This window comes from Scatophagus argus, chromosome 2 (genome assembly GCF_020382885.2).
Source record: "Scatophagus argus isolate fScaArg1 chromosome 2, fScaArg1.pri, whole genome shotgun sequence".
Classification (NCBI taxonomy): Eukaryota; Metazoa; Chordata; class Actinopteri; family Scatophagidae; genus Scatophagus; species Scatophagus argus.
Window position 1 is genome coordinate 8,547,225 of NC_058494.1, and position 21,888 is coordinate 8,569,112.

Genomic DNA, 21,888 nt, shown 5'->3' on the forward strand with positions numbered 1-21,888 from the left:
TTATTTTCCGTAACAAGACTAAATAAACATCTGGCTTGAAATTAAACTGTGAATTTCGATGCTGAATAGAATTTTACCACCCTTGTAAAGTATCAGTTTAAGGTGTGTAATGTCACAGCCAAAAGTCAAATTCCATTTAAACTGAGCTGAATAATCAGGTAAGCAATCAACATGTGCCTGTTTCACTCTTTCTGGAAAGCTATAATGTGTCTGACAATGCTAAGGAGGCACTACATGATGTGGATAGGGAAACTGACATTTGATTCTAGTGTACGAGATTATGCAGAGCAGAAAAGCTCTTAACACGCACTTGCTACACCACAAACACATCTGAGGCACCACATTTGTGGCAGTGCCATTTGCAAAGAGACGTGTGAATGGTTTCTTTTTTCCTGTGCTGTTTTGACATGCTCGGTTTCAGTCCTACCGAGACTTTCAAAATGTACAATCATTTTCATGTGTTAGTTGGAAACGGTGATGCTGTTACGATGAAATCATTTTTCCATTGCAACAGACATTGTGCACGGAAGTGACGGAAAAAGTAGCCTACTCATTTCTTGGTAAGTTTTTTTTTGTACATAAATAGTAACATCTTAAGGTACAAATACACCAATACAAGTAAGAGTTCTGTGTGCAACATTTCACTTAAGTACAAGAGCAGACATTTTTGCAGCAGTGTGTACTAAAAATATCACAAGTAGAAGTTACGATGCAGCATGATGACCCCTGTGAGATTAACTGAATTATTATTACCCATTCATCATTCTGTAGGTAGCATTTAATCTTAGAGCCGGTTGGAGTAAAACTAGATGGATTTCAGGATGTTTAACTCTACTTTGTTCACTCTCTGTCTTTGCATCAGAAATTCTTCTGCTATTACCCAGAGGACATGGACAGCAGGTTTTACTTCACATGTAAAAAAAATCCCAATGACCCTTTTAAGTGAAACATGAATTTGAAAATAATAATAGAATTGTTATGGTTGGGTATGGGCATTTTTCACAAGAGCAGCACAGCTGTTACTAACAACATCAACACGTGCAATACCAGGACCCTGAAACTGAAGCACAAAAATGAAATCCAGTCATAATAGCTAATTTCATTATTTACATTTATGTTTTTCCTGCTGTAACATGTCAAAATGTTGTCTGTGAAAAAGGACCTGAGGAAAATTGTCCACGCAGTATCTACACAGACTGCAAAATATCACACACATAACCATAGGATGTAGCCTATGCCTTTTTAAAAAATACCTTTAATCATTTTGGCAGTGATGTAAAATGAATTTGTAAGATGAGACAGGTCACTTTGCAAACAAGCTCACTCCTCGGGCCGGGCTCGGTGTGTAGAGTCAAGAAGAACGGCCAGGACATTTTGTAGCCATGGACTTCACACAGGTAGTAAGGCTACTGTTTGTGTTTCCTCTTTCTGTTTCACTGTTTATTTCAAACGTGTTATGCAATGTCCTATTCCGGCGTACTTCCATTTAATATTCATTGTTCTTTGTGTAGACTCACCATTTGCCGGTTACGTGACTATTTAAGGCACAAACCTCCTCAATAAATTGAGCCACTTTTATACACTATACACTTTGCATTGTTTGAGCGAACAAACACCGGTACAAGGATGTCAAGCCTGATCAGGGCTGAACCAAGAGCGGCAACTCTGTGGGGTTCAAATTTACTTTATCTCGTAATCGGTAGAAGGTCACACCTGTGAACACGTTCAATTTATGGAGGTATTTGGTGGACAGACAAATTTTAACATTGTATGTGCAGGTTTCTTGTATTACTGAATGCTTAGCTCTTGGGTTACTTGTTTTTGAAAAAATGGAGACCTAACATCCCTCAGGGAAAATGGTTTCTCCTCCGCTGTTGCGCGTGCAAACTTTTGACTGATACTGGAGAACACAGACCTAACGGGTTCGTCAAGATACTTAGAGGGTGAGTGGACTTTTTTTTTTTTTTATCAGTTTTGCCGAAGTTGTAAGCTTTTGTTTGGCTTTATTTAGCTGCCTCTTGATTTGTTAAAATGCCGATTTGTTGTTGCTCTTAAACTTTTTGAAACTTATTGACAGGTTGTCAAGCTGGCGGCAGCCTGCAGTTGGTTAAGAGTTAACATGTAAGCTAGGTGACAACAATCAACACAGGAGAGCTCAGTGATTTTGAGATGAGAAAACTGCTTGCCATTTCAGTGTTGCTCTGAAATGTGAGTTTGTTCGACAGGAAAGTCTTCATAATTAACTGCAGATTCGCAGTTTGCCTTTAATAGAATTTTGTCGTCTCTATTGTGCGGGCGGGTGGTTTGCTGCCACATTAGCTAAGGTTAGAGGTCTTTGTGATTTCTCGTAAGAAACTTGGAATCTAAAATTTGATGCATAGACGGCTAGACTTTTTTCTCCCTACGTCTGTGTTTTTCTGTGTGCACAGGGGTTCCCACGTAGCCAATTCTGAACCTATAATTATGTGTCCTCTTTTTCTGAATGAAGGCGGAGAGACATGCTGTTTTATGGGCCCCAGTCTGCAATAACAGTGTAATTGTGTATGTACATGCATGCCTGACTGTGTTAGGGACAGTAGAGTCGTGTTAATACTTCGTACATTATCCCTTTTGTCTGCCCTCCTCTGTTAGTAGCCTGTTACTATTCTCTGTTTTTCCTGTTTTCTTTTTTAATACCTGCATTGCTCCATAAATTATTTATGCCTCTTTCTTTGTAGTAATGAACCATGAATTGCAGGTCTGCTCCTTAAATTGTCTCCATTCCCTGTCTGTAACCCCCCTCCCCTTCCTGAGGCGAACTGTAATGTCTGACTCATAACTTGAGAGTCTTACAATTCAAGTGTCCCTGCTGTCATGCAGCTCTGTGCCTCCTTGCTCCCTCTGTTGTTTTTTCTCAGCACCCTGGGAACTGATTATCCTGCAGTTGTTGAAAGCTGTCAGAGTGGACTTATGTTCCCTTACACCTTCCCTCCACTTCACCCCTGTGCTCCAGCTTCATATCTACTGATAACCGTCTTCTGTTTCTGTTCATTCCAATGGAAAATTTCCGTTTATGTGATGTTAGGCAGAGTTTTCATTTGTGGACAGGAATTTCATCCTTGTATCTGTATGATGCAACTTTGTGTCCTCATTTGTCTCATACTCATTGTTTCTGTTTTTGCTAAAGGAATAGCGTTCAACACAACCAAAAGTCATGTTAAGCCAATCTGTTGTCTGTTAGTTCCTTCTTTGTTTTAGTTGGCAAAAGTGCAGTTCAACTCTGACCCCATGTCAGGGAGTCTTGCATTTCTCCCACCCCCACAATATCCTGCCTTGGCTCTACAGTCTCAGAGGACTGTTTCAATATTTGTAGTCACATATACACACATGAAAGTCACAACAAATCACTATAAGGCTAAAGGCACAATCTTAGAAAATGATCAGCCATCCCAAAATGTGTCAAGTCATTGTGTTTGTTGCTGCGCGGGGCGGAAATGAGAAACAAAATTTAAATGTTGTTGTTGTTGGTGCCGGAGTCGCAAAGACAACCAGATCGCTTTCTTTTTTCCTCAGAGTAGCAACTAACTTTTATTCATTTATTTAGTCTATAGCTGCGGCAACAAAGGAAGCAGAAATGTTGCCAGCCTGACTGGATCTCGAGTCAGTCTTTGGGCCTTCATGCCCAGTGGCAGGCACAATTGCATAGTGAAAGCGTGGTTTATAGGGAACCAGAACTAACTCAAATGATGTCATTATTCTACGGCCAATCAGCATTTACTTCATAATGATATGGTAAAGCAAAAAAACATGATTATTGCCAGTTTAAGCAGAGCGCAACATGATCCTGGAAACTTTGTGTAATGAGAAAAGCATGTTTGAGAGAGAAGAATAAAGAGCAGATGTGTGCAGTAGATTGCCTTAAAATAGCCTGAAAAGAGTGGGCTTAAAAGACGGACCAATGTTGATTATGGTAGAAGGACATTTTTGAGCCGTTCAGTCATGTGGGCAGTGTTTTGGTTGATATTCAGAGTTGCACCCTGCTTTGTGCATGCAGCTGACATCATATTCACTCAAGACCACAAGGGACCTCCACCCCAAGCAATAGTCTGAGTCTCTTGTATACCTAAAGTACTCGCACATTAATGGATATTTGTAATGACTGAAATATGCACACATTAGATGTTGTCATTCACCCAGTACACATTACAGAAAGCATTCACATTAAAGAGACACAACCAACCATTTGTATCTGTGTTGTGGCGGGTGCTTTTGTCGTAAGCTCTATGTGGTGAATCCACAGTGTACATTCTGCACTCACTGATGTAGGAGCCTCTTACTGGTAAATGAACTTCCTAGCCTGGTAGTGGTAAAAAGCAATAGTTTGGTTTAACGAGGAAACGGGTTAGGGGAATAACCTCTTACGTCTGTGTGCACTTGAGGATTTTTGAATGGTGAGCTTAGCCTAGTTTAGCTGTCATTACTGTATGTCTATAAGATCAAGTCGCAGCTCCTTTGCACTATAATACTGTAGTAACCCTCAACCATCAGATATTTTAGGAAAATACCGTAACCTCAGAATCGCATCACTATTCTGAACTGTTGTTTCTCCTGTGGGTGTATGTAAACGGGAAGTAGACCTGATGTTGATATCAATAGACCTGATATACAGAAGTGACAGCCACTTGTGTAGTGAACAAGGTTTGGAGGTATGGATTAGATATTCTATCAGGGTATATTTAATTCTATTTTCTGAAAATTGAATTGATTAATTAATAAAATAAAATAAATACATAAATAATAAAATGTTCTTCAATAAAATAATATAATAAAATAATTAATGTCTGTTTTTGCTTAATCCACCATATATAATTAATTTCTTTTCATTATATGTTTATCCATCCTTTTATATAATTTTTGTTTTGTGTGCGAGCATTAAGGGACTGCAGCTTGCATTCAGTAGTACAACCCTGTGCTGTAGAATGATAACTGAATGAACCATGAACCTTGAAAAATTAACCTCAAAGACTGGAAAAGTTATTTCCGTACAAAGTCCTGCTCACTGATTTGCCCACAGCAGTATAAGCAGCAACACTGCCTCCAAACTCGGAGGTCTGTGGGTGTACTTTCAGATCAGCTTTTTTTTTATGGCCCACTGGTGCAAGGAGAAATTGAAAAGCAGAGTTTATAGGAGCTGATTGTTGTTTTACTGATCCACAGTGTCTACTTTGCTTTATCACGACAGGCTTCAATTAATCTGCTAAAGAGGTTTTGTTAGCCACTAATGAATATCTGGATTCAATTTCAAAATCCTCAACTCTTCTCTAATTTTGTTTTATGACTTCTGTGGTCATGTTTTGAAAGAACGGGTCATGTCCTCTCTGGGTCTTTGATCAAACTTTATATGCTGTGGTTGCACATAAGCGAGGCCAGATTTTTGGACTGCAGTGAGGTTCTTTAAAATGCATAGAAACACAAAGGAACCAACGTGCTTCCTCCAAACATCCCACATGACACACTGTGACTGTGGACGCTGACAATGCATCATTCTGTCTCTGGCCATGAATAATTATTTCACTGGTGACACTGCACCATCTGACCCTGACCACAGTCATGATCACAAACAGTGTGACAATGGAGCTCTGAATTTGGATGACGTAACCCCTCGTAAGAGTCATTGTCATCTCATACTGTTTGTAAAGGGCAGCAAATAGGGACAGCATGCAAAAAATTTTAAACTGCATTTGAAGTCATTTTTTCATTTGGTCTCAGATAATTATGAGTCCCTATTTACACTTTTATCCTTATCCAGATACAGACCAAATGTTAACATTGAGTGTAGCCTAAGGCCGGAAGCGCAATAGTCTTTTTTTTTTTTTTTTTTTTGTGCACAGGACAAGTAGTAACATGAGAAGATCGTTCAAATTCCAAGGAAGTCTGCTGGCATTTTTTCCTTACCTCTGGCGTTTTCACCTCCCACTGCCCCACCTCCCCCTCCTTTACTCCTCCTCTCTCAGGTAAAGGAGTAAACACCATGGTGGGAGTGGAGTGCAGGTCTGAGCAGGTGAGGGTGTGAACCCTCTGCGATTGGCCTACACAGAGACCGACAGCCAGACAGATCGAGATCGTCAGAGGTGAAGAAGAATGGCTCGAAATGTTAACTTTGACTTAAGCCACCCTCTCATGGAAGCTGGACTGGAGTAAGTGTTTCACTAGTTCTCTGTGACTCTTCACATTCCTCCTGTTTTTCTTTCTCAGTTTTCTTGTTTGGCTTGTTGTTTCATGCTGGCAGCTAACTTGGTGCTTACTTTACATGAAGGCCGTGAGGAGGGGAGGAAAATAAGGAACTAAGATGACAGCGTTAGCAGTGCTCTTTGATGTCTTTTACACACTGAATGATAAGGCAGATCGTAATGCACAGTGTCTCAGGGCTTTCAATTGGTATTTTAAACCATGTGACCATCTACTAATGTCCACTTCATTGACCTCATAAAAAAGACACATACTTGTTTGGATGAAAGCATGTTTGCATTTGTGTGTGCGTTTGCACGCAGTCAAACTCCATGACAGTGACGGTTTCCATTTGACAGGCCCTATTGGCCTCTTTGTGACCATTTTCTTGTGCTATCTGAATAAAAGTCCTTTATCAAAGGGAATTGGACTTTCTGTATTTTCATGTTCTTTCCCTTCCTGCTGTATACCAAAACCACGAACTCGAGTTGGCTTTGATTCACAGTTCATCTAGATAGTTCAGGAAGAGGGTCACACTGAAGACAGTCTGGGCTGTACTGCTCTCAAATAAATCTGAAAATTACTTCACAAACGCTTCTTGCGCTGTTTGGTTGCAGCCAACCCCCCCACAGAGAGTCCTGGTCAGAAGTTTATTATGTTTTATTTCTAGTGTTATCTGTGTTGAAGTGTTTGACTCTAATCCGAGTTTCTGAGCCCTTCTTGTCCTATTCTCTGCTACTGTATTTGTCCTTTTGTCAGGAGCCCAGTGGATGAGGAAGGTGTTCATGACTCGTTCCACCAGCTGATAGCAGAGCAGAGTCAGAATGGGGAACCGTCAGAAGCCTTGGAGCTGCAGCAGCTGCAGAGAGAGCTGGACGAGGAAGGTCAAGGTACTGTGTTTCAGAGGACATAGATGGATGTTTGCCTGTGCAAGGCTGATTATGGACAACAGCTAGGTATCAATATTTGATATAGGGCTAGATGTCTGGAAGTTTGGTAATGTTATATAGTTTTAATGTCATTTTCTCATCTTCAAAACTGCAAAAACAATGCACGGCAAAAAAATTTAACTGCACTTTTTGAACTCTTAACTCTTCATGTGGAGTAAATGGAATCAAAAACTTGCCTATACTTTTTGTCCATTCATAAAATCCCCACGTTATAGAAATTAAGTTTAAAAATGCCATCACAGTCATTTAAATTTGTAAATTTGCCTGACTTTTCCCAGCAGTAGTAGTATTTTTCCTTTTTTTTCTTATAATTTCACAGATGATGTAGGTCACCTCTCCAGCCCTGGACATGAATCTAGGGGAAGAAGACAGGAGCGAAGGGACATGGAATGGGAGAATGATGAAAGACAGGCAGACTCCCTCATAGGTGAACGTTGGTCCTCAGCCACGTTGAAGGTCCTGTCCTCGATGCCCAGTCGCACCATCGGTGAGTAAAGAGCCTTAACTGAATTAAGGGCCTTAACTCAGCAGCGGTGACACAGCCCACAGTTCTAGGCTACAGCACAGGTGTGCTCTCGGACTGAGTAATTTTGTTTTTGCAATATGTCAACATCACTAAGAGACCTCAAAGTCCTCTGCATGTTGCAAAAACTTTTACCATGTGTGATTTGTTGAAACTCATTCCAAATCCGATGACAAACGTGTAGCAGTTGAGGACAATTCTGATTCTTGATAGTCACGCTTGTTGAAAGTGCCCTCATACAATACTTAGCCAACAAAATAAGGTACTGGTGGCATAGGTTAGAATACTTAATGTGGCTGTCGTGGTGCTGGGCTGCACATGTTGAGCTACAATATAAGCTGGAAGGCTCAGTTGGGAGCCTTTCGATTTGTATAAAAAGCATTTCATGGTTAAGCAGTTTGTCTCTCATCTTCCTATCAGTGTATGTGGCAGGTCGGGTGCTTCAGATTGTTGATAAAAATGACTCCATATCTTTCTTCAGCTGTGTCACATGATATGTATGCCGGTTTGACTCTGAGCACAGGAAACATAAAGGGGAAGATAACTGTTTTATCTTACTATTCCTTTCTTCAAACAGCTATGTGAAGACATTTAAATCTAGGTATTTTTTGTCATTAGATGCCAAGGGTTGATACCGCCCCCTCTCTTTGGGTGTTGGCGACTTCAATGTAAATTCTGCTGATCCCATAGCTGAACAGTCTGCTCCTTTTTCCCTGTCAGGTCGCAACAGGGGAGCCATCATCTCTCAGTACTACAACAGAACCATGCAGCTTCGAAGGCGCAGGCAGAGTAGACCTGCCATCCGAGACTTCTCCCGCTCTGCCAGACCGAGCATACGAGGCTATGGCATCGAGGCAGACACTACAGATGCAGAGGGTGAAGAGAATGCACTGATTAGTCACTATAAGAAAACCCAGCTGTCTGTGACCACTTTATAATGTGATCCACACTGTGTGTGTTACAGCGAGTAAGAGGGACCATTTGGTGAACAACCTCCAGAACCTGTCGGTGAGCGACAGAGTCAGGATGCTCAGAGCGATGCCTCTCAGTGTGGCAGAGAAGAGTGAACTCAGGTAGACATAGTCCTTCATAATATAAATCCTATTAAGAATAGTTGTTGTTTTTAGGTATCAGTCCGAATGTCTCTTTGTCCACAGGAGTTTAGCACTGAGAAAAGAGAGACACACGCTTTCTGGCAGTAAGATCCCCTGTTACAGTCGACTCAAATATTACATCATCATTGTAAGTCACTTGCACAACCAGAAACATCTTCCAACCTTCTACTTTCTGCATTTCCTTACCCACATGAGTACTTCTACCTCTGACAGGGTATCTAGATACCATAACCAGTTCAATAATGTATTTCTAGTTGCCCTTTTGTAAGTAAGACAGACACCATACACTTAAGTGCTGAGACTGAAAGATCATCCTTGATATGGAAACTGTAGGTGCCCAGACAGTCTCACTTCATGGTCCACTGAATAGCTGTGCCAGAATGTTTTGATTGCATCACATGATCTGCAGCAGCAGATGGAGTTTGCCCAGTGGTTGTTGAATTATAGGTGTTCAAATAGTTTCCAAGCACTTTAAAGACTTCTCTCCTAAATTGGCTTAAAAGTTGAGAAACATTTTACTGAAGGGTTTGAGAGGTTGAAAGCATGTCTTAAATATTAGGCTGAATGTCATAGTTTTGAGTTGCAGTCTCTCATGATTGTTCCTGTTCTGTGGTGCTGGTGATGAAATGTATACCTAAGAGTTTCTTTGAGTTCTCAAAGATAGTGTAAATTGTCAGCAATTCTCTGAAGAGATACATGGGACATACACACATGGAAGACAGCACAACACAGTCCTTTGTCGGGTGTGATTTGGTGTCAGTGAGTGGTATAAGAAGTAGGTGCCGTTATCACACTTGTGTAATCGCTCTGTTGCCCAAGCCTTCACAGCTGTTAGAGTTTGAGTCACAGATGTTTGACAAACACATGTGTACACTTTGCCTGGAGTTGTACTGTTGGATTATGAGTCATTTTTAGTAAAACACAGTTGCCTTTCTATGACACTGTACCTTATATTATTTATAATAATAATATCTAATACAGTATGAAAATAAGTAATTGTTCTCCAACGTTTTCTCCCCCCAAGGGTGCAAGACAGAGTTGGTACAGCTGGCTGTCCTTTGTGCACTCCCTCCAGCTGTGGCAAGTGGCGCTTAAGAGAGTGAGTGGGCGTTTCGGCACTGGCGTCCTCTCATACTTCCTGTTTCTTAAGACCCTGCTCTTCTTCAACCTCTTCCTGTTACTGGTGACTGGTGCGTTCTTAGTGCTACCTCAGGCAGTGCACCCTCCAGCGCTGCCTGCGGGGAGAACCTCCTTCCGTGGACTGGAGCTTCTCACTGGAGCGGTAAGCTGAGTGTTATGTGTGCTGTCTGTGTTAACACACACCAAATCCATGTTGTGTGTTGAGAAGTTTTAGACCCGTCTGATGAATTTCCAGTAGCAAAGCCATCTTTAAACAGTTGGAATTCAAGTCCTCCATGAATAAATTGTTTTTCTTATTGTTAATTGACTTGGATATTTGGAGTAGGAGAAGGAGTAGATTTATTTGATAATTTTAGGAATTGCTAACCAGTTCTTTTTGTGGGGGAAAACAACAAACAAAAAGCAGTGAAGTACACAGTAGATTATTTTATATTGTATGTCTTTAAACATACTTGGAGGGGAACTTCATGTCTACAATCATGGTAAATATTCTCTTTGTTGTTGTTGACCCAGACCAAATGTAATAAAGTTACTTCTGAAGCAGATATAAGGTTTTTACATAAATAACTCTCTGCCTCTTTTGTCTCAGGGCTATTTTTCAGACACGGTGATGTACTATGGTTACTACAGTAACTACACGCTGCTTAAGAGCTGTAAGCATGATGTTGGAGGGCAGAATGTCTCTGTGTCCAATGGAACCAGACTGGACTGCGTGTCGAAGCACCACTCGTACAACATGCCGCTTGCATACTTCGTCACCATCGGAGTTGCTTTCTTCATCACATGTATCATCCTTGTGTACAGGTACAGAGTATGGAAAAAGATTAAAATGCAAATCTAAACACAAACTAAACCAAGGTAACTGGTTTTAAATGTAATGCTATTTGATGAAGTTTTTCATCAGAAATTTTCCAACAGCATGTCAAAGTCGTTTGGTCAGAGCTTCCGAATAGACAAATCTCACAGCATCTTGGCCATGAAGGTGTTCTGCTCCTGGGACTTTAAGGTCATTAAGAAAACCTCTATCAAACTCATGTCTGAGAATATCTGCACGCAGCTCAAGGTACATGTAAACACACACACATGAATTCACACTATCACATCTGCCTTCTTTTTTTGGTCTCCTCATGACCTAATTACACTCTCTCTCTCTCTCTCTCTCTACCCCCCCCCCCCCCCCCCCCCTCTCTCTCTCTCACTCACTCACTCTCTCTCTCTCTCACCCTCTCTCTCTCTCTCTTACTCTCTCTATCTCTATTCAGGAGCTGCTAGCAGAGGTGAATCATAAAAATGTCAATAACACTGTGTGTCAGAACCTGTGGAGGCTGATTGTTCATGGCCTGGCATGGACTATCTGCATAGCAAGTACCACTGCCTGTGTGTCTGGTATTTACTACTTCTCTGATTACAGGCACCAGGTGAGGGAAGATGGTTAACTCGACATTTACATGTTATATAGTGTTATTCCACTGTTATACAGTCTTTGGTATTTATGGTTCTGAAACTGGCAACAGACAGCTTTTTTGCTTTAATATATCATCATGGAGTTAATGTTGATTGCACAGTGTAATGGCTTTAGAGAAAAGAAACCATAGGTGTTTAGATAGGTTCCCTGTAAGCTTTTCACGTTCCTGTGGGGTATGAAATCTCATCCAGTCCTCGTTACCTCTCCCCTAACAGAATCTGAAGCAAAGTTCTCATAGTGCCATCCAGGACTCCTTATTAAATGAGGCCAGCCTGCTGGCTCTCCCTGTGGTGGTGTCCCTCGTCACCCTGCTGCTGCCCATCTTGTTCAATCTTGCAGCCTGGATGGAGGACTATGAGTCGCCATCTGTACGCACATATGTCGCCATCAGCAGGTACAAGCGGAGCAACTGTACATCAGAGCTTAAGAATGCGTGGAACCGATGGCCGACCATTTGCTGTTTGTGTTTCTAGAAACCTGATGCTGAAAGTCAGTGTGCTTGGAGTCCTGTGCTACCACTGGCTGGGTCAGGTGCCAAAGAACCCTGAAAGTACTGGGCTGAAGGTAACATACATGATGAAGACATTATTTTCACTTTGATATTACCACGTATGTGTTGAGGAATGTCAATAAACTTGATCATTTGAGTTTATGCTTCTCAGTGTAGTTTGCCCAATGCTCTGTTTTGAAAATTTCGTCTTCAGTGTTGGGAGAGTTTTGTTGGGCAGGAACTTTATCGTTTCTTAATTATGGACTTCATCTTCAGTCTACTGGACACCTTGTTTGGAGAGTTTCTTTGGAGGTTGGTCATTCATATGAAAATCTTCTGTGTTTCTTTTTCTATTGTAGTTTTAAAATTCATGTCCACTTAAAGCATGCGAGACTGTAACATAACTTCATTTTTCTGACCATTTCTTTCTCTTCTTTTACTGTATTGTATTAAACCACCTCATCTCTCCGTCTGTTTTCTGCAGGCTGTTCTCTGAGAAGGTGTTGAAGAGGAGGAGGAAACCAGTGTTTGATATCGCCAGGAACGTCCTCGAGCTCATCTATGGACAGACGTTGGCCTGGTATGAAACTTCCTGTTGAGATGTGCGCAGCGTTAAGTTCAGTCGTGGTGTTTCCGAGTAGTGACCATGAACTTGTGTTTTTCAGGTTGGGTGTTCTCTTCACTCCTCTCCTGCCTGCAGTGCAGATTCTCAAACTGTTGCTCCTCTTCTACATAAAGAAGGTGCTTAAATGTAAAAGGATTGGTTTGAAAACCTTAAATTTCCTGAACATAAATATATGGTTATGATTGAAATGATCCTCTGAAGTGTTGTGTCTTCTGAAACTCACAGCTCACTAGACAGCTTCAAAGACACCTTTTCACCTTGATCTTTTTGTATCTTCACTGACTGTCTGTCAACTGTGTATCCTGGCTGAGTAGTATATTATATATAGTATAGAGTGTATTATATATATTTTTCTGCAGCACGATTGTTCATTTATGACCTTTGACCCCGGCCTGTGTTTGTCCTCTCCACAGAGCAGTGTGATGATGAATTGTCAGGCCCCCAGGAAGCCATACAGAGTCAGCCAGATGACCACCATCTTTATCACTCTTCTCTGCTTCCCCTCCTTCCTTGGGGCCTCTGTGTGTGTCACATACACCATGTGGAGGTACACACACACACACAAAAACATTCTGGTGTCATACATTTTGTGCTGTTGACCCATCCTCATCAACATGAGAACGTAATGTCTCCACACTGTTGATGGCCCTGGTCAGAGGCATTATGTTTTCAAGTTTTTTCAAGTTCCAAGTGCTGGAATGGAAAATTGTTGGAAGCATAGCATTGTCCAAAATGTGCTGGCATGCTGAAGCATTAAGACTGTTTTCCAAATCCTGGAAAACAGCCCCATACCAATACATTTGCCTATATAGTGTATCTCAGGAATGCCTTGAGGGAATTTCTTTAAATGTATCACAAATGTTTACTTAAACTCAAAGATGCTTAGATTTGGTGATCAAAAGGACCTTTGTCAAAACTTTCTCCCATAGCCACGGTAAAAGTCACCTCAGAGAAAGGTAAAATAAGCGTTGCATGTTGTCTTCCCTCCTCAGTATCACCCCCTCCACGTCGTGCGGTCCCTTCCGCGGGCTCAAAACGATGTTCCAGGCGGGGAAGCGCTGGGTGGAAGGACTGGAAAAAGATAATCCCAACCTGTCCGTGTTGGCCAGGGCTCACTCCTACCTGGTGGAGCACCCTTTCTTCTTGTTCGTGGGAGCGGGCATCTTCCTGTGAGTACACACTCATAAACACAGCTGCAGCAGGGTGGTCCACTGTTAAAGCAGGTCATAGAGTCAGAATGTGCTGTATCTGCCATAAAGCAAGTGTCGGTACACAATCATACTGCATTATGATTGAGATCAGGGTTAGTTGTATTGATCTGATGCACTCTGTCTCTTCTTTTTATCAGGATCGTCATCTATTTCCACAGTCAGGTGGTGGACGGTCAAAGGAAGATCATCAACTTACTCCAGGAGCAGATAGAAAATGTGAGACACTCACCTACATAAATACAGTTTCTAAATCTGTGCAATTACTATACGATGACGGTGAACCAGGCTGAATTTGATGAATCTGATTCACCTCCCCCTTTTCATCTCACCTCAGGAGGGAGAGGATAAGAAGTTTCTGATCACTCGCCTCCAGTCTATCCATGAGCAAAAACGAACCCCCACTCGAAGACTCACAAGCCAAGTCAGTCTTTGCTCTCAGACTCTTTGTTTTAGCTTCTTTCTGAAGCTAAAACAATGTTTATACACTGACCTCCTCTTACCTCCAATGTGTTTTTTTTATTTATCCTCTAGGACTCCAGCTGTTGAGGTGCCTGCAGTAGAAGAGCCTTCTTGATTCTCTGAGGACTGAGGTCTGAAATCATAAAATAGTGTGGATGTGACTGGAATATCAGCCAGGAAATGACAACTGTATATATGACCAAATTCAAATGTAGAATGCATTTGGTAGATTTAAACTAGCCAAGGATTTTAATGGCTGGAGCATTTGTAGAGGAGGGGAAAACAGTGAAATACAAGGTGGAACAAAGCTGCCTGCAGATGAAATGCCTGAAGTCAAACTTCAGGATGTTAAATGTTACAACAGTATAACCTGAGGAATCTTAAAGCTGATGTTATCAGTTTTCATAGATTTCAGTCACCTCTTGTAGAAGCACTTTTCATATCGACTGTGAACAATATTTTTTTTTATTCTCATTTCTTGTGGAAAAGAATTATGTAGTATACAAAGTTTTTTTTGATGCTTTAAAATTTTTAAATAATTTTATGAGTATGTATGCTGTAGAAAAACTGATGTTGTGGGCATGATTGCGAACCGAGTGACTTCTTGTTTTTCAGTTTTATTTTAGGATGGTGACTACTACTACTACTGTTGTGCTTTTGTAATTAAATTATGTTTTATCATATCAGCTTGTGTTTATTAGTGTTTATGTAAGGAGTGGGTACTACTACATCACATGAAATATTTGTTACAAACTCAGCAGCCTGAAAAACAACACACGCACATATTTTTTTTCTCCACAGACATGTAAATAAAAAGGTGAAATGTATGAAAACACTGTTGCAGTGGTTAACTGTATTTTTTTTGACTACAGGACATACTAAAGACATTTTCAGTAGAAAAATAAATATACAAGCCTGAAGAACAAAGTAATAATTTTAGTCTTTGTACCTTTTTATTAGTAAATATTACCCTTTAAATTATTATTTTTCCAAAATGAGAGAAAGCAGCATATTTGGTGGAGGGTAGAGACAGCAGCACCATAGATGGATTTCTGATTGTAATAGTCTGGCCTGACAGAAGAGAGCACCAAGTCCCCACTAAACAAACCGGGAGCTATTTCAAATCATGTGCTAACCCATCAGAGCTACCTTAGATCACCACCTCGACAGTCTCCACTGCACACACATAATGCACAATACATATTTACTGTATATATACACACTGTATCCACCTGTCGTCATATTTGTGTACACCTCACGAATAGCATATCTACAGCATATATGTGTCTATATGTTTAAACAAGGAGCATGTCATCCCATATGTCTAAAGAGCTCAAACATTCAGGTTTGATTGTATTTCACTCTGTCTTCAAAACTCATCAGGCACTTGTGAGTGTTTGAGTCGTTCGGTTTTTGTTGTTTGTTGTCAATGGACAACAATGTCTGGAAGCAGTTCTCTCGTTTGAGTTCATGTTCTGACTGTCTTCCTTCAATTTGCTGAGTAGCTCACTGTCGCTGTACTTAAAAGAAAAGCAACTCAGTTGCCATTATTGAGCATGCCCAGTAGTGTCCTGGGGTCCATCCCCTGCTGCTGGGCAATCTTCTGGACATCAAAGCCCATGTGCTTCAGGAACTGGATCACACTCATCTCCTGTCCCGTCAGCTGATCACGAATTGTTGGGCAGGATGGGTTGCAGTGAGGCCAGGGGCAGCTGTCAATCAAATGTAGAGGACAGCCCCTCATGGGTGGGGTCCTGTGCTTTTGGCGGTTGTGGCTGCTGTGGCTGCTATTGATGTGGTTGTTGTCCTGGAGACTGCGGTCCCAGCAGTGGAGAGCTCTGGGCAGGGAAGTGCCTTTGACCTGAATGTCCATCCAGTGGCTGCAGGTACAGCAGGACACGTAGTGATGGAGGGTCAAAAAGAACACAGGATGAGCAGATAATCCTATGGCAACACCTTCACCTCCTAAAACATCTACAAGAATCATTCATGTTATATATACAATTTTTATAATGGACAGTATAATAGATTTAGCTGTTTGGTTTGTAAAGTGATATCTCTCGACTTTATTTTTCTGACTTGTCTTTAGATTGATGATGTTCCAGTCTAAGACTGAAACATTAGCTGAGGTTCTTTTATTTTAATAAACACATAACACATGTTAAGGTTTTTGGATCCCTTAAACTGGAAACAGACCCTGTTTCCAGTTGGCATTATTGTTGGCGCTGCTGTCACAAAGACAGTCGGATTGCTTTCCTGTTCCCTCAGAGTAGCAGCCACCAACAAAGGACAAAAAGTGCAGTAGTGTGAGTTTATTCATTCATATAATCTACGGAGACAGAAATGGTGCCAGGTTGACAGCCTGACTCGGTCATCAGTCAGCCTTCATTTTCCTGGGAGATTTCCTGCCCAGTGGCAGACAAAATTGGAAAAAGAGAAAGAGAGGTTTATAGGGAACTGATCCAAGTGGTGGGCAGTGATGTCATTATTCAACACTGTGCAATCAACACTTACTTCATAATAATTCTTCATGAGAATTGTTACAAATGTATGCTCTGAATGGGATGTTTTACAATTGAAAAATAAACTCGTTAGCGCTGACTGGTGGACAAAATGTGTCCACCAGAACTGCGACAAAAGCAGCAACACAGAGTTGAAGCACTCCAAAACATCTCTTTAGCAGTTTCTGGTGAGATGTGACTGGATGTTCTTGTATTCACAGTTGTCTTACTTGTTGAGTCAAGTGTTCAGAGTGTTTGTAATTGGTGGTAAAAAGCTTAAAGATTTAAGTTTCTTGTGGTACTAAAAAGTTGGATTTACTTACGTTCTAGTAATGAGTTCATGTGAAAGACAGGCCGGAGCAAACATCGCCCTGCCATTCAAAACAGAATCACACACGGTCAACAAAACAGTCTTTTTACTTTCCAAGATCTTGCCACACACATGTTTGTCAGCCTTACGGTACGTCTTGCAGTGTGCTCCTCAGCTCTTGTCCCAAGTTCTGTATGTACCTCCACTGGCCCTCATGGACGGGCTGTCCAGTCAGGTGGATGTTGTCGACCGTCAGCTGGGCTTCATCAAACAGCCACTGCACCACAAACACTGGGCCTGGAAAGGAAAGAGGATGTACAGCAGGTCAGACTTCAGATGACACACACCAGCCTGTCTTTACCATCAGCCTTATAGAGCAACTCAGGCTGTTTTATCACTCACTCTTTAACGTGGGGTAGACTTTATATCCAAAGAAACAATTCCACTCCTCTCCCACATGAGCCTGTCTGCAACTCTCTGGCACCAAACCGCCCCAGTACCTGCACAACAGCAAAGGATCATCACTTCACAAAATGTGTACTCTTCAATCCCCCCTTCAGTCCTGTCAGCTATCCACCTGTCCCACCTGATGCCTCTCTTTATGGCCTCAGTGGGGGCACAGCTGATGGTATCCAGGCAGTCTGTGAATTTGTACTGCTTGTTGTCCAGAAACCATCCGGAATCAGCCAGACCTCTGACCTGCACCCCTCGGTGGCCCTGTGACTCCAGCTGCTCTGCGACCTGGTCCACGTTCAGCAGGACTCCTGTACCGCCAGCGCTGGTGACAGGAAGAGTGTGTGCATAGGTTGCAACTGAGCAATCATCTTTGGTAAAACATACACGTACAGTACAGTAGGTCTCTCTCTCTCTCTCACTCTCTCTCTCTCTCACACACACACATACACATAATATATACTGAACTGACCTGCTGCCTGCCAGAAGCAGAACCTTTGCCTTGTCGAGACCTTTTGTCAGCAGCTCATTCACCACCTCCTTAATGATCAGAGAGCCCATGAACGCGTAATCACCTGAGAACAAAAATGTCCTTTGTTTAATATTGCAGAGCCACATGACACACTTCTCACTCTGTCGACTAACTGATTTAAATCTCACAACTTCTTTCTCATTTTAATATAGATGTATATATCAATTTCAAAAACAGGTACATTTAAAAATAGCAGTAGGAGTATCTTGTATCATGTTTTAGGTGTTTTGTGGTTTGGTTACAAGGTTATTAAAGCAGAGAAACAAAAATCAATTTATCCAAAGTCCCAGTAGCACTAATGACTTACTTTAAATTATACTAAACTTGACAAATTATGATGCTATTTTTTTTGTTTTAAGTCGTCCATTTTTGAAGGAATAGTTGATCTTGATTTTCTGGATGGAGATGATGAAATAATGTGGGTTGCTTTACAGTGCTGTAACTCAGAGACTGGGACACCTGCACAGTTTCTGTTTTCTTCATAAATCTGTCAAGAGTCTTAAAGGCATAAATCATAACGAGTGATTTCAAGACTGTATAGATGATGTGGCAGCTAAAAGAAAAAGCTTCTATATAAGAGACAATGTGCTCCAAGATGGTAAGATCTCTGTGTCTGTAGCCTCTAATCTGTTCGCTCACTTACTCCTTATCTGTACCTTTAAATAGCTGCTACACCATTAAATCTTTCTTTTTATATCCTCAGCCACAGGTGACAAACTGATTCATTGTGTCTTACTGTGATCCGTCTTCGGCGTGGCTCCGCTCCATACATCACTGGAGCAGTACGGGATGAACCTGCAGGAGAGAGAGAGAGAGGGAACACTAATGACTTGGAATCACATTTAAAATCAGAGCAGCTTTTATTTGAGCCAGTTTGCTGATAGCTGACAGATAAGACAGTCGTACAGATAAAAGTTGAGTGACGGCAGACACAAACAAACAGCACAAGCGTGTGTTCGTATAGCTGTTGCAGGATGCCGCTGAATGTTTCATTATCTATCTATTTCCCCAGAGACCCAAGTTCTTACACCATGTTGGCGTTCCACCAGTGAGGGTTTTCCTCTGGCTGAGGGGACAGGATTCCTGTGCCTGTGACACAGAGAAGACAAGATGTAACATTTACTTCACTTTCTGGACAAATATCCTCATCGTAGAGTGAAAAAGCTGCAGTAAAAGGAAGCAAGAGTAGAAGCCTTTTAGCATGCATGTTAAAATTCACAGACCTTGACTTACAGCTGTGTGTTCTGATGTATGATGGGTTGTGTGTTTACTGTATCTGTGAGAGTTTTCACTGTGGTCAGTAAGTCATTAACTTTTCCTGCTTTGGTCAGCAATTACATGTATCCATTGAAGAGCTCAGTAGCTGCTGCACTGACCACCAGTGTAAAGCCTACACACTGAGGGTGATGGAGAGAGGGAGTCATAAACAAACAAAGAGTTCCCTGATGGCTGGAGGGAAAGAACCACAGAGTTTGACTTTTAAAGATGAATGCAAACTCAGCTAAAGAGGAAACACAAACATCTTATACATCTATAAAGCTTGTCATTCAGAGGAAGTTTTTCTCCCGCCTGAGGAAACTGTGGGGCTTTGCAGAGATTTTGCAAATGCAAAAACACTTTCAAGCACAAACACTTTCATGCATGCATGTGTTTGTGCATAAGAGATAGTTTGCAGACAATGACGTGTGTACTGTTACCTGTTCTGGTTTGTGGCCACTTGGTGGAGCTCATCAGTCTCCTCATTGTCTCATACCTGCTGTCACAGGTCTGCCTGTTGAAACAGTACCATCCACCTGATCAACACACACACGCACACACACACATGTATTAACGGATTACACAGAGTCGTGGTTCACCTATATCTGTGTGGTATCGGAGTTAATCCTCACCTTCTAAGAAAAGCAGCCACCTCTTGCTGCCTTTGGACTCCTTGATGTAGTACCTGTGTGAGAACACCAAAGCACATCACTTTGAAAGTGTCATGCATACACACACAGGCTCCCCCAGAGGGATGCTACCTTTGATCCCAACGTGAAAGATTTGGCTCTGATCACACCGCTAAAAACCTCTGCAGGAGTCTGTTTAGAGGCTTTAAGAGCTCTAAACCGTTTTTTTTTTAATTAAAAAAAAAAAAACATGAGTAGAGAAAACTGATCATACTGTTGGGAGTACACAGGGAGGGAGAGTGACATCAAAGTACTGAAAAGTAAATCTTTGGTCGACATCATGACTAAGTTTTAAGATCACACTGAAACCCGTACTGCAGTACCACTGACTGGACCCTGAGTTCTCCGTTGTGTGGGTTTATTGGCACAGCACTTAGGACTCTGGAGAACAAGATGCCCTTATCATCCTCTAACCCATAAACAACTTTAAAAATTGTGTTAATCTATCTATATCTGTCCAGTTTTATATCATAAGTAATACATACAACAAGTTTGGTCATTATAGATTTCAATAAACTCATCAGTTTAGTATGGATAAAAAGAGTTCGTCGCCCTGTCGGGTGCGCGCATGCTCCCTCCGTCTCCCTGTGTCATGAATAACGGCACCGCACACTCTGATCTGGTCCTTCGATCCGTTTTGGTCACATCCGGAGTGACAAGGGACCCAGGACAGGGAACAAACCGCCAGAGTAACGCAAACTGAATGTAGCAGACAGCATCTTATCCTGTGCGCCCTCATGACTTAAACCAAAAACGACAAGTATTTTAACTGGCACGTTGCAGGTTACTGATGACGTTAAGAAGCAGTTCACTTACCCTGCAGGTGACCCGTCATTGCAAGTCACAGATACATTCTTCAGAAAGCGCAACTTCATATCGTGATCCAGCTTCTGCGCAGAGCATGGGTAGAGTGACTGCGCCAAGTTCTTTATCTGCACCATAAAGCTGTCCATGTTACCCTCCACGGCTGTAAAGTCTAACGGGAAGCTCTCTGCTTCAACCCGCTCCCTGTTCGCTGAAGGCTGCGGCTGCTGCTGCTGCACACGCCGAGTTTGCGCCCGACCGCCGGGCGCTCTCTTCGCCTCCACCGGTGCGCTTACATGGATGAGGAGCAGCAGCAAGCAGGAGCGCACCGTGGATAAACCGGCCGAGCTTCTCACCACACCGCGTCTCTGCATGTCTAACTGTTACTGGAAACCTTTCTCGAGTGATAGCGAGGGGTTTGAATAAAGTAAAGCATTTCCTAAGAGTCGTTAGAAAAGTAAGAAGTTCTTTTAAAACACACGGAGACCTTATAGAAGCTATCCCTCATCAAAGGTGTGCAGAGTGAACGCAGGCCACAGTTCTCCATGGTGCCTTCAGAGATGGGGTGACTAGTTCAAACAATTCACATCAAATGCACGTGAAGTCTCTGCATCGTTTCAGTCTTAATATCGTGAGCAGCAACCACTAAATGCGTCATTGCGCACGTAGAAGTCCCCGAGTTGAGCCCAACTGAAGACCTGTTAGTTCTTGGTTTAGGTCCTCTTAAGTTGCGGACGAAGTGGAATTTTATTTGAAGTCGTCGCCCCCCTCCCCCCTCCACCCCCTGCCAGCCCCCAGCCCCGCGTGCTTCTCACTCCCGCGGACCAATCGTTATTATAGTTGGCTGATGCTCCTCGCGGGGCGTCAGTCTCACGCCAAGAGCGCGCACAGGGCTGGCACGCCCCTTCAATCGGTTCACTCACTCTTACAGTGGGACCCTTTGATGTCGTGTCATCATATGACCACGACGGCCTTTGAAGTGTCTTTGGTTGAGTATGGTGTGTGAGGGGGAAATCGCAGTCGAGCAGACCGTAGAGGGTCACATCATGTCGCCAGGATCCTACAGAGACAAGTTTCCAGTGATGTTCACATGTCCTGTGGCTTTTTTAAAACGCGCATTTTCCTTTTGTTTTTGGCTGATGGAGACAAACTCGTAG

General features: G+C 42.2%; 2 protein-coding genes across 3 annotated transcripts; one reads left to right on the forward strand and one right to left on the reverse strand.

Annotated features, from left to right (window-relative positions):
- The first annotated feature begins 536 nt into the window (after positions 1–536).
- On the forward strand, positions 537–14,868 carry tmc6b (transmembrane channel-like 6b). 2 transcript variants are annotated; one of them, XM_046405573.1, is made up of 21 exons: positions 537–560; positions 5,994–6,176; positions 6,967–7,097; positions 7,477–7,644; positions 8,401–8,556; positions 8,645–8,753; positions 8,838–8,922; positions 9,820–10,077; positions 10,525–10,739; positions 10,854–10,998; positions 11,198–11,353; positions 11,616–11,794; positions 11,874–11,964; positions 12,105–12,202; positions 12,375–12,470; positions 12,556–12,631; positions 12,929–13,062; positions 13,508–13,684; positions 13,864–13,942; positions 14,061–14,147; positions 14,258–14,868. In XM_046405573.1, exons 2-21 carry the CDS (start codon positions 6,121–6,123, stop codon positions 14,270–14,272), a joined length of 2,511 nt encoding a protein of 836 aa, XP_046261529.1. In that variant the 5' UTR covers positions 537–560; positions 5,994–6,120; the 3' UTR covers positions 14,273–14,868. The 2 variants fall into 2 exon arrangements, with proteins under 2 accessions (XP_046261529.1, XP_046261519.1); XM_046405563.1 differs by lacking the exon at positions 537–560 and adding an exon at positions 1,757–1,943.
- Positions 14,859–21,494, reverse strand: notum1b (notum, palmitoleoyl-protein carboxylesterase b). Its single transcript, XM_046405723.1, has 11 exons — positions 20,744–21,494; positions 19,871–19,923; positions 19,679–19,774; positions 19,010–19,070; positions 18,718–18,776; positions 17,922–18,024; positions 17,583–17,774; positions 17,399–17,496; positions 17,146–17,293; positions 17,010–17,057; positions 14,859–16,065 (listed from the first exon to the last, which is right to left on the reverse strand). Exons 1-11 carry the CDS (start codon positions 21,103–21,105, stop codon positions 15,723–15,725), a joined length of 1,563 nt encoding a protein of 520 aa, XP_046261679.1. The 5' UTR covers positions 21,106–21,494; the 3' UTR covers positions 14,859–15,722.
- Positions 21,495–21,888: the final 394 nt, after the last annotated feature.

Coding starts and splice junctions, on each gene's coding strand:
- tmc6b (XM_046405573.1), top strand. CDS start 6,121: ATGGCTCGAAATGTTAACTTTGACTTAAGCCACCCTCTCATGGAAGCT. Junction 8,557..8,644: donor AGACACTACAGATGCAGAGG/GTGAAGAGAATG, acceptor TGTGTGTTACAG/CGAGTAAGAGGGACCATTTG. Junction 8,923..9,819: donor TCAAATATTACATCATCATT/GTAAGTCACTTG, acceptor TCTCCCCCCAAG/GGTGCAAGACAGAGTTGGTA.
- notum1b (XM_046405723.1), bottom strand. CDS start 21,105: ATGCAGAGACGCGGTGTGGTGAGAAGCTCGGCCGGTTTATCCACGGTG. Junction 18,025..18,717: donor CACGCCGAAGACGGATCACA/GTAAGACACAAT, acceptor TTTTGTTCTCAG/GTGATTACGCGTTCATGGGC. Junction 17,775..17,921: donor CTGCTTCTGGCAGGCAGCAG/GTCAGTTCAGTA, acceptor TCCTGTCACCAG/CGCTGGCGGTACAGGAGTCC.